This window comes from Pelmatolapia mariae, linkage group LG18 (assembly GCF_036321145.2).
Source record: "Pelmatolapia mariae isolate MD_Pm_ZW linkage group LG18, Pm_UMD_F_2, whole genome shotgun sequence".
NCBI classification, from domain to species: domain Eukaryota; kingdom Metazoa; phylum Chordata; class Actinopteri; order Cichliformes; family Cichlidae; genus Pelmatolapia; species Pelmatolapia mariae.
In genome coordinates, this window is record NC_086243.1 from 15,459,728 (window position 1) to 15,475,330 (window position 15,603).

At 39.5% G+C, this 15,603-nt stretch overlaps 1 protein-coding gene across 2 annotated transcripts in view; it reads right to left on the reverse strand.

Annotated features, from left to right (window-relative positions):
- Window positions 1-9,522: 9,522 nt before the first annotated feature.
- gpc1b (glypican 1b) overlaps window positions 9,523-15,603 on the reverse strand; it is a 59,454-nt gene continuing 53,373 nt past the window's right edge. For both annotated transcript variants that reach the window (XM_063461695.1, XM_063461696.1), the window contains exons 8-11: window positions 14,142-14,267; window positions 13,672-13,805; window positions 12,294-12,469; window positions 9,523-11,656 (exon numbers count right to left, since the gene is read on the reverse strand). In XM_063461695.1, coding sequence (XP_063317765.1) covers window positions 11,457-11,656; window positions 12,294-12,469; window positions 13,672-13,805; window positions 14,142-14,267 — 636 coding nt within the window. In that variant the 3' untranslated portion in view covers window positions 9,523-11,456. The remainder of the gene's footprint in view (window positions 11,657-12,293; window positions 12,470-13,671; window positions 13,806-14,141; window positions 14,268-15,603) is intronic.

The window sequence follows — 15,603 nt, forward strand, 5'->3', positions numbered from 1 at the left end:
GTTCCTGGTTACAGTTTGTTTTCTATGAGCTCTTGTTTCAACAGATTGAATCAAGTTGTCTGTAGTCTTTCAGTTACTCACTTCCTGTTTTACTTTGACAGTCATTTGTCTCCTGTGCCTTGTATTCACTTTTACTTCCTTGTCTCATTTAATTAGTTTCAGCTGTGTCTCTAGCCTTCTGCATCCACTTCCCTTGATTACCTCACGTGAGTATTTAAGACCTCACTTTGTTTTACTTCTTTGTCGTGTGGTCCTATCTATTGGCTCTGTTTTCCTGATGTGGTTCCTGTGTGACTGCTTAAGTTATTCCTGGTGTTTTATGTTTCTTTTGGGTTAGGTCTCTGTTTCTTGGTTTATTGTTGTAGATTTAATCAGCCTTCCTTTTGTTCCTTATCTTTTTTTTTTTAAGCTTTGAGGTCTGTTTGGGCTTGTTGTCCTGCTACAGTAGCACATGAAGTGTTTTCCATGAAGATGAAAACCAGAATGTGTGGTTACTTCTCATTGGTCAGGCTGTAGTTGGCTTGGTGCAGTTCTAGAGTAGACAAAGCTTGAAATTTAAATATTACCTCCACCACAAAGTTTGACACAATGCCTTTTACCTCTTGCTGTCCTGTCTCCTCACATTGATACCTGACAGAAGTGTAAAGCTTAAATTCATCAATAAATAGAAGGGATTTTTCCCTCTGCACTCCTCTGATTTCTCTGAGGCTCTTACTCTCCGAACAGAACTTTTGCTTACTGGAGTCTTGTATTTTTTATGAAGCAAGTTCTATATCACTAAAGAAGTTGGATTTAAATCTCACCCTGAATAACATTCAGATCTATCGATCTTCTGGTGGTATAGCCAGTTTGACTTTCCTTGTTGTGCTTTGGATATGGCTGAGACAGTTTTACGTGCACCTTTCCTTGATCTCTGTTCCAATCTTGTTTTTATCCCCCAGGTTATGAAATGTATTTTATTTATTTTTTTTATCAGGTAAGAGCCAAGAAACAGTAGACAGCTTCATGGATTCAGTTCATTATGGTTAGATAACAGCAATACACACTACCTTTGCCTCAGACAAATAACAACCTTAATAAACTTCCATCCATTCCAATCCAAAATACTGTAGCCAGACCAACAGCAATGTCCAGTATGAAAGAACACAACTCATCAGTTATTTAAAAATAGAAAACAGACCCCCTGCCAAAAAAGACATTTTTATGTATATATATATTTTGTCCTTTGCAGATTATCAGTATTTTATCTTTAGCCCAACAAAACAACCAAGAGGCTAATGTTGTATTTTGTCTATTTTGTTCTATAACAGCAACGCAGCTATCACATTTTACCATAAAACATGTTGTTTTGGGTTTTTTTGCTTTTTGTTTTAGGCCTAAAGATCTGGGCCCTGTTTCAGAAAGCCGGTTTAGTGCAAACTCTGAGTAAGTATACCCTGAGTTAACGAAAACTCTGGGTTTTCGGTTTCACAAAGCGAGTTTAGATTAATTCTGGGTGAGTTACTATGACGACACACTCCGTGAAGCTAACCTGCCCCCTAGCAGGTTTACTTCAACTAACCCTGACCTTCTCCCCCTCTTTGTCGGAAACCTGACTGTAGGAAGTGTCAGACATGGCGTGCCCCTTCCTTGAAGAGCCAGTAGATGTTGAAGCCCAAATTCTCCGCAGAGCTCTCCGCCGGGAGAGAGTGATTAGAGCGCGTTTGGACATTTTATCATTTCCTGATGATTTTCTGTGTGAACGTTACCGTTTGTCAGCACAATCTATAATTTATTTGAATAACATCCTCAGGCCTTATATTGCTCATGTGACACATCGCGGACATTCTCTCAGTTCTGTACATATTATTTGTATTGCACTTCATTTTTTTGCAAACGGGAGCTTTCTGTATAATACTGGTGACGCTGAGCACGTTTCCAAGGCTACCGTCTGTCGGGCAGTCAGGAATGTGACAGTTGCACTGAAACGTCTCCTGTACTCGTTTGTGGTGTTCCCCGGTCATAGACCCACACGATTTATCAAAGAGGGATTCCACAAAATTGCAGGTATCAGGATGAACAAAACTTAATTCATGATGTGGTGATACTTGAACTACTACTTAGATTTTACATTTATTTTCAGGGTTCCCAGGCGTGATTGGCTGTATAGATGGCACTCACATTCCAATCATTGCTCCTTCAGTAAATGAAGGAGACTATGTGAACAGGAAGTCTTTCCACAGCATTAATGTACAGGTACATAGTTCCCTGTAGCATTTCAAACTAACAAATTATTTCATTATAGTAATGGAGTATAGTATAGGCCAACTGCTCCGCCTCTGTGAGTGGTGGTGGTGGAGGACCCCCACCTGTTTTTCGGGCCTCCGCTTTTTTTCTGTTGGCTGTAACGGGTCACATTTGAGCATACAGAGTAAGCAACTATGTACTTGTAATGTGCTCAGATAATTTCAATAAGTGCTTACAGAAAGAAAATTAATGTAGCCTCTAACTGCAATTGATTTACACAGGACAAACAGACCAAGCACTATGGCTCATAATACAATTACACCTGTTTGGACTATATTTTTATATTTCATTTTTACTTGCTGCCAGGAAAGTTTGGGGCCTGTTGGGTTGCACCTGCGCTCACATCACATCACAAAATAAAATGTATAAAATAAAAAATTAAATGAAATGTAATAAAATAACGTGTTAAATGGGTGGAAATCCCTAGATAAATGTTTAAATTAACACTCACGCATTGACTCTGTCGGCTATGTTTTGCCATGCATGCTCCCTTTCTTTTGCAGCTGAGGCTGTGTTACTTTTTTCCGCAAAATCTGCATGTTATCGGTATATGCTGCCATCAGAATTTCGGCCTCAAGCGCTGTAAAATACATTGACCGCGCCTTCTTTCCCTCCGTCTCCATGGTGACTCGCTTAATCTGTGCTCCACTAATCAGGGCTTTATGCGCGCGCTTAACTTGGGGTTAAAGCAACTCCGGGTTGATTGAACTAATTGTTATCAGCCTTTCTGAAACCGAATATTCTGAGTTGGACAGTTCGGGGTTACTCAACCCTGAGTATCATTTTTAACTCTGAGTTTTCTAAACCGGCTTTCTGAAACAGGGCCCTGCACTGAATCTAATGTGTTGCTAACAATCGTTCCTCCATTTTTCTTCCTCAGCAGCAGAATCAGTGTGACAGCTTGTTTACTGAGACACTTCAGTGCACTCCTGTGTGTGTGTGTGTGTGTGTGTGTGTGTGTGTGTGTGTGTGAAGGAGAGAAAGAGAAGGAATGCACATTAAAGATTAGGCATGTATTCATTTGGCTGTATACAGACCGTTGATGTATTGTATCTTACTTTTACCCCTTGAGCGGCACTGTAGTAGCCATAGCTATTTTGATAGTATCATTTACATTTCATTACATGCCTTGATTTGTATCGCAATTAAAGGCAGTATTACTGATCTGCATGTGGGTTTGTATTTGAATATGAGTATTTGTTATGAAAATGTATCATTTCATTTTTCATGCCTTTCTAGAAAACATGTTTGTGTGTGTGTGTGTGTGTGTGTGTGTGTGTGTGTGCGTGCGCGTGTGCGTGCGCGTGCATGCAATGCTGCACTGTCAAGATTTGTTGAAACAGCTCTAGCCTTGGATTTCCTGTAAATACTTTCGGAGGACTGTAATTAAGAACAGAAGCCTTGTGAAAAGTAACCAGTAAACCAGGCAAACACTTGAATGTGATAAGGCAACACTGCCCCTTACTGGTGAGAAACATTAACACAATCCATTCTGAAAGAGTACTATACTGTGCAAAAGTCAAGTCACCCCTCATTTCTTTATATTTTGCAAGGAAATGGGAATTGGGTGTAGAATGTTATTGTAATGGATGGAAATACAGTATGTAAAGTAAAAGGGTTCAACAATTCTAATGATCTTGAAAATCTCATCTTGAAGGTTCTATCCCTCAAAACAGACTCTTTTAGGCAAGCTTTCTCGTCATTTCTTTCAGTAGTCTTCAGGAATAGTTCTCCAGGTTACTGAAGGACATTCAAAGCTCTGGATGCCTTTTCCCCCATTCTCTTTCAAGATGATCCCACACTGCTTCAATAATGTTGAACATTGGGCTCTAAGGAGGCCAGTCTATGACTGATAATGTTCTGTTGAGTGTTTTTCTACCTAGGTATGGTTTTGCTCAACTGGAAGTGTGCTTAACATAACTGTCATTCTGAAATAATGAAGCTGTTGCCAGTCATATGCTTACTAGATGGTTTTACATGGTCTATTAAAATCTGATGGTGTTTTTCTGTGTTCTTAATTTCAACAATTTGGACAAGATTCCCCAAAACACTGGGCCATAGATTTAAATGAAGACATGGAAATTTATTTTGTTTTTAAATGTTTACATCAGGCTTTAAAGTATGTTCTTTGGATTGGGATTAGGATTAACAAACAAAAGAATATTGCTCTGAAAATGGTCAGGTACAAAGAGTGAACTGAAAATGACTCAAAAGAAGCAAGAGAACATCTAAAGAGTGAACTTTCTGAAAGACCTTCAGAAAGCCTTGAAAACTATTGAACGGGACTTTAAAAGAGTACAAGGAAGTCTGACTCCTTGTACATGACTTTCACCTTCTGCTATTACATGATCTCAAAAAGCAAACAGAGAAACAACAACAACAAAAACCCCTCCAGTCTTATGTAACCTAAGTTAGAAACAGGATTCCACACATAAAAATGTAGCAATCTATTAGCTGAATTGTTCAGTTCTGATTGTGCCACAGATGTTCCACATAACCAGCTATTTATTTCAGGATCAGTCACATAGGCCATTCAAGCAGATGACAAAATGCGGATATATCTCATGCTTTAGATACAATGAAATAAAACACTGTTTACTTTTTTTTTTTTAAACAAATCGGTTTTATCCAAACACATTATTTCTGTTGGATGGATGGATGAAGATGATAGTCCAAAAATGACTCATTAATGTTACAAACAATAACATATCACAAGAGTCTTTGGGGGAATAACAGTTGATGGATATTAAAAATGGGGATACATTATTTTGAGTTATGAAAAATAAAGATATCAGGCTGGCAATAGGTAGAATGATGGAACATTTTTTGAAACTGAGGAGAAACTGCTCTCAAATCCAGCTGGATGACTCATACTGAGTCATACTATAAGGAGTATACAGTGTGACCTAACGTGGTTGTCATTCACTTAAAGCTGAAACGGCTTTTTTCATCTCTACAGCTCAATCCTCATAATATAAAACTGCAGAGGAAGATTTTTAAAGAGTTCCACTTATTCTGGTGATAACTTACAATTTAAAGTGTAACAGTGCAATAGTGTTCCCACTGTTGAACGGTGGATCTCTCCACCCCGTTTAAAGAATTAAAAAAAAAATGTAATAAACGCTTTCTTCCACTTGGCGGCAGTATATACTGCTGTACTGTAAAATCTGAGCCTGATGTGTTTGTGAGCTTTCTTTAGTCTCGCTCAGCTCATATAAAGTCGTCTGACAGAGGCGATGAGGGGAAGCCCTTGATCTTAAATACAAGTACTGATTTAAAAATTACATAATAACTCAGAGAGCCAAGTATGAGACGCACTGGAAAAGTAGGACAGCGGACGTCTTTAGTTAAATCATAAAAGAGATCAAACCGAGAAAAAAGATGAGTAAATCTGACTAACAAGCCATAAAACATTCGCCAGACATTGCATTTTAGGTCATGTAGGAAAAACAAACCCAAAAAACAAATAGAAAACTGCCTGTGTCTTTGGACAAACTTCCAGACTGGATAACGAGGTTTATAAGTTACAAAAGTTTCTCTCCAGTGATTTTATGACTTGTTGGCATGAAAACATTCATATAAATATGTGTTTTTTGTTTGTTTGTTTGTTTGTTTTTTAAAAAAGCTCAAATAATTGTGATTAATCACTTAAGAAAATGACATAGCAACTCCCAAATGGTGTTATTTTAAACATTCGTGTTTTAGATCGTGACATTAACATATTTGATGTGTTTGGCATTGTACCCACTACACTTGCTGCTGGGAAAATAATATAGAGATCCAATTTGCTGTAACTTCTACATGAAATGCATTTCTTTCACGGCTCCTCAGGGAGTTACATTTTTATTTTTTTATTTTTTGCATACCAGTACAGTCATAGGGAAAGAGTTTTCCACAGGACTGCAGAGATTTCTGTGGAAAACTAAGTTCATCCCATGATTCAGTAGCTTGTAGCTTGTAGAAACACATTTAGCAACAATAACTTGAAGTATTTAATTTCATTTTAGTAATTATTTAATGACTTCTATCTATCACATTATTGTGCAGGAATTTAGTTGGCTTCACATTTGACTGCAGAACACTTTGGTATACAGAGGAATTCATTGTCGACTCAACGCCTGCAAGGTGGCCCAGGTCTTGTGGCTGCAAAACAAGCCCAAATCATCACCCCTCCACCACTGTTCTTGACAGCTGGTATGAGGTGTTTGTGCTGATAGTTTGTGCTGTGTTTGGTTTTCTCCAAACTTGTCGCTGGGCATTATGGAGAATCAGTTTGGTCTTGCCCGTCCAGTAGAGGCTTTCTCCTTGGAACCCTTCCAAACAAGCTGTACTTATTTAGTCTTTTTCTAATTGTACTGTCATGAACTTTAACATTTAACATGCAAACTGATGCCTGTAGACCCTTAGATGTAGTTCTCGGGTTTTTTGCAGTTTCTCTGAGCATTACACGGACTGACCTTTGGGTGAATTTGCTGACGTCCACTCCTGGGAAGACTGGCAACTGTCTTGAATGTTTTCCCCTTGTAAACAATCGTTCCCACTGTTGAATGATGGATTTTAAATTGTTTGGAAATGACCTTATAACCCTTCCCAGATCGATGGGCAGCAACAATTACTTCTTTCCTGCTTGAAATTGTGTTAACACACATCTGAATGCTCCAGACCAGCAAACTGCCAAGACTTCAGCTTTTATAGAGGTGCTCACACTCGCCGATGATCAATAAAACAAGTGCATTTGTTTAGCAGCATCTGGCTGATACTTATTCTGTTAGTGTACTTAGCAGTTAGGGTGTACTTGGTTTTTGAGGACAATATAAACACTTGAGCTTTTCTCACAGCCCATACAAAGGTACGTGTATTGAGTTGAGTAGACTTGTCCCATTAAGCTGATATTTAAAATATCGAGAGCATGTAGGGTGATGCACACAATCATAAAAGTACAGGGAAGGGCAAGCGGAAAGCCAGAAGAGTGAGAACAGTGCAAGTATAGTTGGGCGTTTTTGTGCGCTGTAAGTAGAGTGAATGATTGTCAGATACTGATTGTGTTTGAATCACAGTGTAAATGTTTCTGTCTATTGAAAAGAAACTGCAAAGGGTACTAATATTTTTTGTGAAATGATTCCCAACATACTTGGGAGTGTACACTGAATAGCACTTTAGAAATACTTAAATATTGCAGCTCCTACCTGATGGCAAGTTCTTCTGTTTCTCCAGTTTCACCCATATAATTTGTAACTTAATGAGCTTAAGACATGGAGACACCGCACGACTGCACTAAGCTGTTACCTTCTGTACGTATATTATTATAAGCACTTTGGTGTATGTAAAAAGGGTAGCTTTACAGACTCTCATAGGATAACCCTCAAGTATGTGTTAAAATCATCCTGAGGGAGCTGGTTGTTTATCGTCTACACACAGAAACAGGACAAAGCACTCAGTGTGCTCTGAACAGTTCTTCCTGTGTGGCAACACTAGACAGCAGCTGTCACCTCTGACATCATCACCAGAGCCCATTGGCTCTTTTCAGGTGTCAGTGTGCCCCGCTGCACTCTGACAAGACAACTTAGGTAGATGGTTTGATCAACTGGGAGACCGGGCACTTTTTTCCTAGCTCAAGCTGAGCGATGACTGTGATTGTTGCTTATGCAGCTGGTTTGCAGATATAACTTTAAGCTTTAAGATCTAGACTACTATACATGAGTGTAAAATCATTGTTTCCTACAAAAACATGCACTCAAACACACCAACCATTAAAGAAAAACAGGACACAAGACTGTTGAAAATCTTACAATGTATATAATTGACACAAGATTTCAGGTACAACAGCAAATGAGACATTTTAGATATTTTTCAACCTCTTTCTGGCTTCCATGTTCACCACGAGAACAAACTCTCTGTCGATAACAATGAAACGAAAGTAAATCAAAACAGGAAAAATAAAAGTATTTTTGTCCTCATAAACTGGCACCCTTCAGATGTGCCTCCCAATCTCAGCTCAGTCTGGAGTAAATCTGTTACGTTTTTCTTCTTTTTTTTAACGGCTGGATAATCAGCTTTGCATTATTGCCACCTACAGTGATGAACGAAGGCAGGATTGAGGCATACACACTGATTTGAGATCAGTGCCCTTGACAATCTGTTCTCCTTCCTCTCACACTCGGGGGCTTAATGTTTACACTGTTTCACCATACTCAGACAGGAGACATCTTGCCGGGCCATATCTACATACACACACCCCCCCAATCGATAGTTGTTTCTGGAAGGTGTCGACTCACATATTGATCAACCATCTTGTGATGTCTTTGTGCAGACAATGCCATTTATTGGCCTCATAAAAGTGCAGGTTTTTATAAAAGGGGAGGGGAGCGTGGGGCTTTGAACAACAAATTAATGAGATCAAAAGGTCAAGAAGGAGTGGGCATGGGGAGGGGTTGTGCAAATTTCAGCTAATGACATTGTGAGGCTGTCATTGAAACTGGAGATGTGAGCCTAAAGTTGTAAATCGTCTTTGAACTGGAATGTCACCATCACAGTTGAAGTACTTCCTTTTATTATTACAGGGCTGCATGCGCACCTTCACATTCATATTCAGATCTTTTCTAGAGAGTCTTAAAAAGAGGACCTATGTGGCGTGCTTGCTAAACGGTACTTTTGAAGTTGTTGTTTTTCTCCTCACCACCAACATCTTGCATCATAGCATCTCTCTGTTTAAATCTTAAAACTGATCTCAAAGTATCAAAGGCAGTCACAGGCAGATTTCTTAACCAGGGACTAACAGAAAGACAGACAGACACACACGCACACACATATTCACACAGCAACAAATCATTCATTAATAAAGCATATCAAAAAAGAAGTTACCATTAAAATAACCTGTCATGTCACACATAGGGCAACAACAACAACAACAACCCCTTTTCAGAGCAGTAACTAACCAAGTATATATCCTATGTACTTCTAAAACTCTGACAGCACCCCACGCTATCCTAAAGCATTTGGAGTATTATCAGCAGGGAGTGCATGTACTGTAAATGATTTTTCACAACATGAATTATATAGAGGATTGTCCCAATGCACAAGTGAAGTAATGACGTACTTTAAAAATCATGTCCACTTGACTCCTCTGCATCCTGTCTCGCTGTTCCATGAAATGAGATTCCATCAATACATATGATCATTTACTACAGTGAAAGTTTTGAAAATGCAATTTCTGAAAAACGAGTTGTATTAAGCGCCTGTTACTGTCAGTTTAATAGCACTCTGTCACACCGTGTTAGTGCAGTACATTTTAGTTAATCTCATTTCTGTGTCATCCGAACTACTGTCGATTCAAAGAGGCGCTATCGTCCATCCCTCTTCTGCGCTTTCAATCAAAGACAAGTACACGCATTCACACGCAAACGAAACACATATGCGGGCATCGTCCCATCATCCTGCACGCACCACTCCTGAATGAGAGCGCTGGCATTTCTTTGAACTAAATTGTGGTACATGTTTTCTCCCTAGCAAGCATCAAATCAGGGGGAAAAAAGCCTTAAACTGTGTTCCCATAACATTCCCAGTAAGGTTGACACATAATGAAGCACTGTGTCATTGTCATATTGCCTTGCTACAACGCAGAAGCACGAGGAACGCTTTAAAGGTCATTATAACTGATGAGTGGGGAAAAGGGCAGAGGAGGTTAGGGTTGGCAAAAAATAGGCACCGATATAGAAATGTTTCAGATAATGAAAGGCGGACATGGATACTGACAGATGATGAAAAAATAAGCGGTAAGAGCACACAACGATCTTGCTTTTGTCAAATTTTGGGAACTAAAAGCATGTTTTTTTTTTTAAAAAAAAATGTATTTCCCCCTCTACAAAATGGCAAAGAAGCAATCAAAAATATAGACGTGCATGGTGTGGCTTTTAAGGTTATATGGATCGCTGCGGCAATCATTCATGAAAAAAAAAAAATCTATGATACTGAAATTATGATGCTAATCACACGAACACTGGGCCATTGCGGGGAACCCACAAAATTTTATGCATATTATATTTTTGCTCTCCTGTGAATGTAAAAGGAATACTAAAAGAAGTGCAGCAGGACAACGGAGCCTCTGCTTCTGTGTGCATGTCTGCTGTGCTACAAGACTCCAAGATCATTTCATTTAATCCTTTGTCACAGGGGTGATCTTAACGCGACACCTCCTTTCCACGTAGCACACTCCATAGCGAAAAGCTGCTTCCATCTGAGACCTGTCCCAGCCGAGCACGTGCTTTGCTTAGACCAGAATGTTGAGTTGATGCTACACTGCCAGCAGGTTCTGGAGAGAGGGAGGGAGGGAGACAATCTCGGTGGGGCCGGGGGAGGAGGGTGGGATGGGGAGTGTAGGAATAAGTGCATGGATGGAGTAGAGGACAGACCGTGTTACTCCTACACCGGGCGATCGTGCCAGTGTGACTGTGATCACGGCTATTATTACAGATTACATGATGAAATGGCAAAAGTGCTGACGCTAAGTGCTCTCAACCTCACTGTGTGAGCGAGTGCATACAAGTAATGATACTGTGAGGCTTAATGCATTAAGAGGTTTGATGGGTCATGCTGTCCAGATAATTCTCCTTTTAAAGTCAGCAGATATTTTTTTTCTTTTTTCTATAAATATCTAAATGTGATTAAATCATTTTGGGACAAATATAATCATAAATAAACAATTCCCACGGTCACAAGTGGAATACAGACACGTAGTATCTGGGTGCCACTGCAAAAAGCTCAACTCTCCCTCTCCCTGTGGTGTCAACACCAACATACTGTTAGCAATATAGTCTCGCACACGCTTTAGGAGCAGATATAACCTCAGAGAAAACCAAACACCAAAAACAAAACATTAGAAGATGCAAAAAAAAAAAAAAAGACCAGCTCTAAAGGTGTCATAATATAGGAAGAATAAAAGATGAGAGCAGAACAAAAAAAACAAAAACGTTTATGAGTACTCATATTTCCATTTTGCTCCAATCCAACACCAAAAGGAAGTCCATCCATGTGATTTATTGTTGTTGTTTCTTTAGATTTCTTTAGTTTTGGCAAGCTAACTAACCCCCAACTTCTCCTCCCTCCCCTTTTAAACTCTCCCCAACCCCCGATGCCCCAGACTCAGTCCCAGTTGGCAGATTCCACCTCGTCAATTATCGCCGGAGCAGCAAAATGAGCAGTGTAAGCAGGTAAATGCTGATGGAGGGAAGGTTCTGCATGGCTGAGCCTTTCACCCTCTCGTTTTCTGGAGGGTAGGGAATGGCCACGGGTCGGTCAGTGCTGGGGAGAACAAGTCTACCCCGGGAACACATGTCATCCGCGCACCCGCTTCCTGAGCCGCTGGCGTCATCACCTATAGACACAGGGTACGGACATGAGCTCACTCTTCCAACAGGAATAAAGCTGTCACTAACCCTATTAACCATACAGTGCACATAAAGTGTTTGTTTAACTGCCAGTAAAAATTTGGCATTGACTGTTCAGGGGCAAAGAGAATACGGCTATGAGTCAACATTGTCATGAGTTACTTAAATTACGTGGTATGAAAAATGAAACCAGATATTCAAAAAAGGCATTCCTGATTTTCACAGGTTTAGTTGGAAAACGTGTTTTTGATTAATCGTCAATGGACAAAAATGCCCTAAAAAAGCTTTCAGCATAGTGTAGTTGTTGTAGGGGAAACTAGACACCTGCAGCTCATGTACAGGAAATGTAAGTTGTAACAGGATATTTTATGCAATCATGTGTATTTTCAGTCTAAACCAAGTGAGTAGCATAAAAGAGTTAAAAAATCTACACAGGAAGCATAGTAGAAGTAGAAGGCAGAACAGACAGGGTGAGTTGCAGGTGAGGTATGTGTATTTCTTTATTTTTTATTATTTGATTTGAGAGAAGTTACAATAATGTAATCATGAGTAGGTCATCTGATTTGAGGTTTCTTGTGAATGGTCTTCAGAAACCTGTGAGCTGAGATGATAAAAATTACTCACTGGTGTCCTGAAATTCCACATCCTGGCCATTTAGAGCATTCTTCAGGCGGTGAGTCATGATCTTCAGCTGCATTATTTGTTGGCGTATTGTCATGTCTGGTTTGGTGATGTCAATTTCCACTTCAGGGTTGTTGATCTGACTGGCTAAGCCGTCATTCATTAACTCAGGAAGGTACCTGTGAACAGTTAACAGCCAACGTGCTCAGCACCAGGTGGAAGTGTGCACAATCAAGCAATTCATTTTCTGGATTTTCCAGGATTCTGGAGAGTCCCTTTCTTTAAAGATGTCATCATTAGCTTAGCAGACTCAAGATGAGTGTAATGCAATTTAACTCTTGTGACAAAGTGTTTCAAAACAAGAAGAAAGCCATACTTTAAGCTAATGCAACAGGACCACAGAGCGACTGGCATACAACAACACTGTGCATACAGCACCATGAAAAAGTATTCACCCCCTCCCTGATTTCTTAGTTTTTTTTTTTAAATCTTTGTCACACTTACATGTTTCAGATTATCAAACAATTTTCAATATTAGAGAGAGATAACCCAAGAAAATAAAAATGCAGTTTTTAACTGATGATTTTGTTCAAAAAAGGGAAAGAAGCTTTTGGGAAATTTTGGCCCACTCTCCTTTGCAAAATGATCTCAGTTGAGCCACATTGGAGGGTTTTTGAGAATGAATGGCCTGTTTAAGGTCATGCCAAAACATCATAATCAGATTCTGTTTGAGCTTCAGGGTATGAACTGATGGCCAAACATTCTCCATCAGGACTTTCTGGTAGAGAGCAGAATTCATGGTTCCATCAGTTATGGCACGTTGTCCAGGTCCTGAAGTAGCAAATCAAGATCTTTTTTGGTAAATGTGAGACAAGCACTTCTGTTCTTTTTGGTTAACAGTGGTTTTCTCCTTGGAAATCTCCCATGGCTGCCATTTCCGCCCAGTCTCTTTTTTATTGCTGAATCATGAACTCTGACCTTAACTGAGGCAAGTGAGGTCTGCAGGTCTTTAGATGCTGTTCTTCTGTGACCTCCTGGATGAATCATTTTTTTAGACCTTTAAGCCTGCTTCACTTTGTCAGACAGATTCTGTATAAGTAATTTCTTGATTCAGCAGGTCAGACAGTGGTTAGTGAAATTGAACTTTTCCAGGGAATGTGGTAATGGTAGTTTTGGATAGCACTTTTTCATTTTTAATTTTATTCAGTATTAAAATTTGTTTGATGATCTGAAACATGTAAGTGTAAAAATATGCAAACCCCCCCCCCCCAAAAAAAACAAAAAAAACAACAAGAAATCAGGAAGGAATAAGGAAAACTTTTTCACAACATTGGAATTCTGTGTTAAAGCAATAAATTCTTCATGGGTTCATATTCCCTACCTGGCACGGTTGTTGCCATTCCAACACTTGTCTTCGGACCCTAATCCAGTGGCCACTCTGTCACTGCAGATGAGATTTGGGAGAGAAGTCCAGTATGGCCTATTGTCCCCCAGTATTATTCTTACATCAGACACCTGAGGCAAAGTTGTTGAGAGCACATTCATGAGCATTTATACTTTTTTCCCCCCAAAGTCACAGTATGATGACACACACCAACAATAAGAAACACTCTGGGTCCCTCAATAACCAACTGCAGTGTTCAGTCATCTGACGCATTTATCCATCCAAGCATTCATTCCCGTCTAATCACTTCATAGTTTTCTGTGCGTAGGTGAAATTGAACAGGAAAAGTGGTTCAATTGGCCTTGATGAGCAATGACTCTTCCTTTATAAAACATCACTATGAATGGGACAGATTAGGCCATCAGAGAGCAATAACAAGGTGCCAATTCAGTTGGGTACATACTAACCAATTTTTCGATTTTGTTAGAGCTGGCTTCCAATCTGTCCTCCACTGTGACCTTCCCTCGCTTCATGATTTCATCATCTGTGCTGCTGGTTCCTGCTTCCTTGGGTTTGCCACATGTCTGGAAAAGCTGGGGAGGAAAAGGCAAATCGAAATGTTGAATGAGAAGATAAATGGCATAGGAGCCGTTAATAAATGGCTGAAACAGTCCGAACAAAAAGAGGGTTTCGATTTTTTTTTTTTTGGGGGGGGGGGGGGGGGGGGTGTTAAAAATCTAACATGATACAGAATGTATTTACTATACCTAATATTAAAAAAAATAAAAATAGAAAAATAAACCAAGAATAATAAGTTGTTTTGTTTATGTGCATAACCTCGTGAGTCAATGACAGCATCACTTTAGCAGAATGATTCACAACTTGGAAAGTATTACTCGTCCCTAGGGGCTTTGGATTTTATAAATGCTGCTCAGGGAATACAGTAAAAACTGCAGTCAATCTGTCATCCAGTCTGGCCTGCTTAGAGGAGCCTCAAGACTTTGAACCTTCACACACACTGTAACTATTAAAAAGAAAATCCTATCTTGAGCTGCTATTAATTTTATTATGACTCACACAACATCAAAAATTAATTGATAAACTCCTTGTTTTGGGGTTTGAGTAAGCAGCTTAACAGTTTGGCTTTGACTCAGTTACAGAGCAGTGGCATATATTTCCATATAGGCTACGCAGTGTAATATTTGCATTTGGCATAATTCGTCAGGAAAGCTTGTAACACAACATATGGCTTTTGACATCAGTCGATTATGTATGATAGGAGATAATCTATCCAACACTATAACTCTGCGCACCACATTACATGAAGATCAGAGGCTGAAGCTGTGTGTGATTACATACAGGACCAGGTCAGCGGCAGACCGCCAGTCCACTGCTAACCTCAAGGGAGCCAGCCTCTTAAACAGCTAACCAGCACAGAGGAAGCTTTGTCTTTCCTCTCAACATCCACGCCGTTTCCCACCTTTACCAAACTAATCAGTCAGTTTTTCAGTGCTGCCAGTTGTTTTTAAGGCTCATATAAAACTGTTACCCAAGCACCATTAAAAAGTTAAGTAATTGCTTGGCCTAAAGGCTCTGTCATGACTCACATCCCTTCATTTGAAATCAAATATGTGGAGCATGATAACAGCATTAATGTAGTGGGAGGAAATGTGTTAACTGCATATACAAAGCAGGGCAATGAAGTCACATAGTGACCCAGCATGTGAACTCAAGTCCAAATGTTCTTTTGGAGTGAACCAATTTCTATTAGTTTGTGTTTTTTTAAGAGATTTCAGATTCTTTTGATTGCTAACTACTATTTTTACGGCATTACCAAATGCTAAGGATCTTTAAAATGCCAAACGTCAGCTACCAGTGTTTCTTCACTGACTTTCACCCATATAAAAAAAGCAAACAATGCTTCAATTC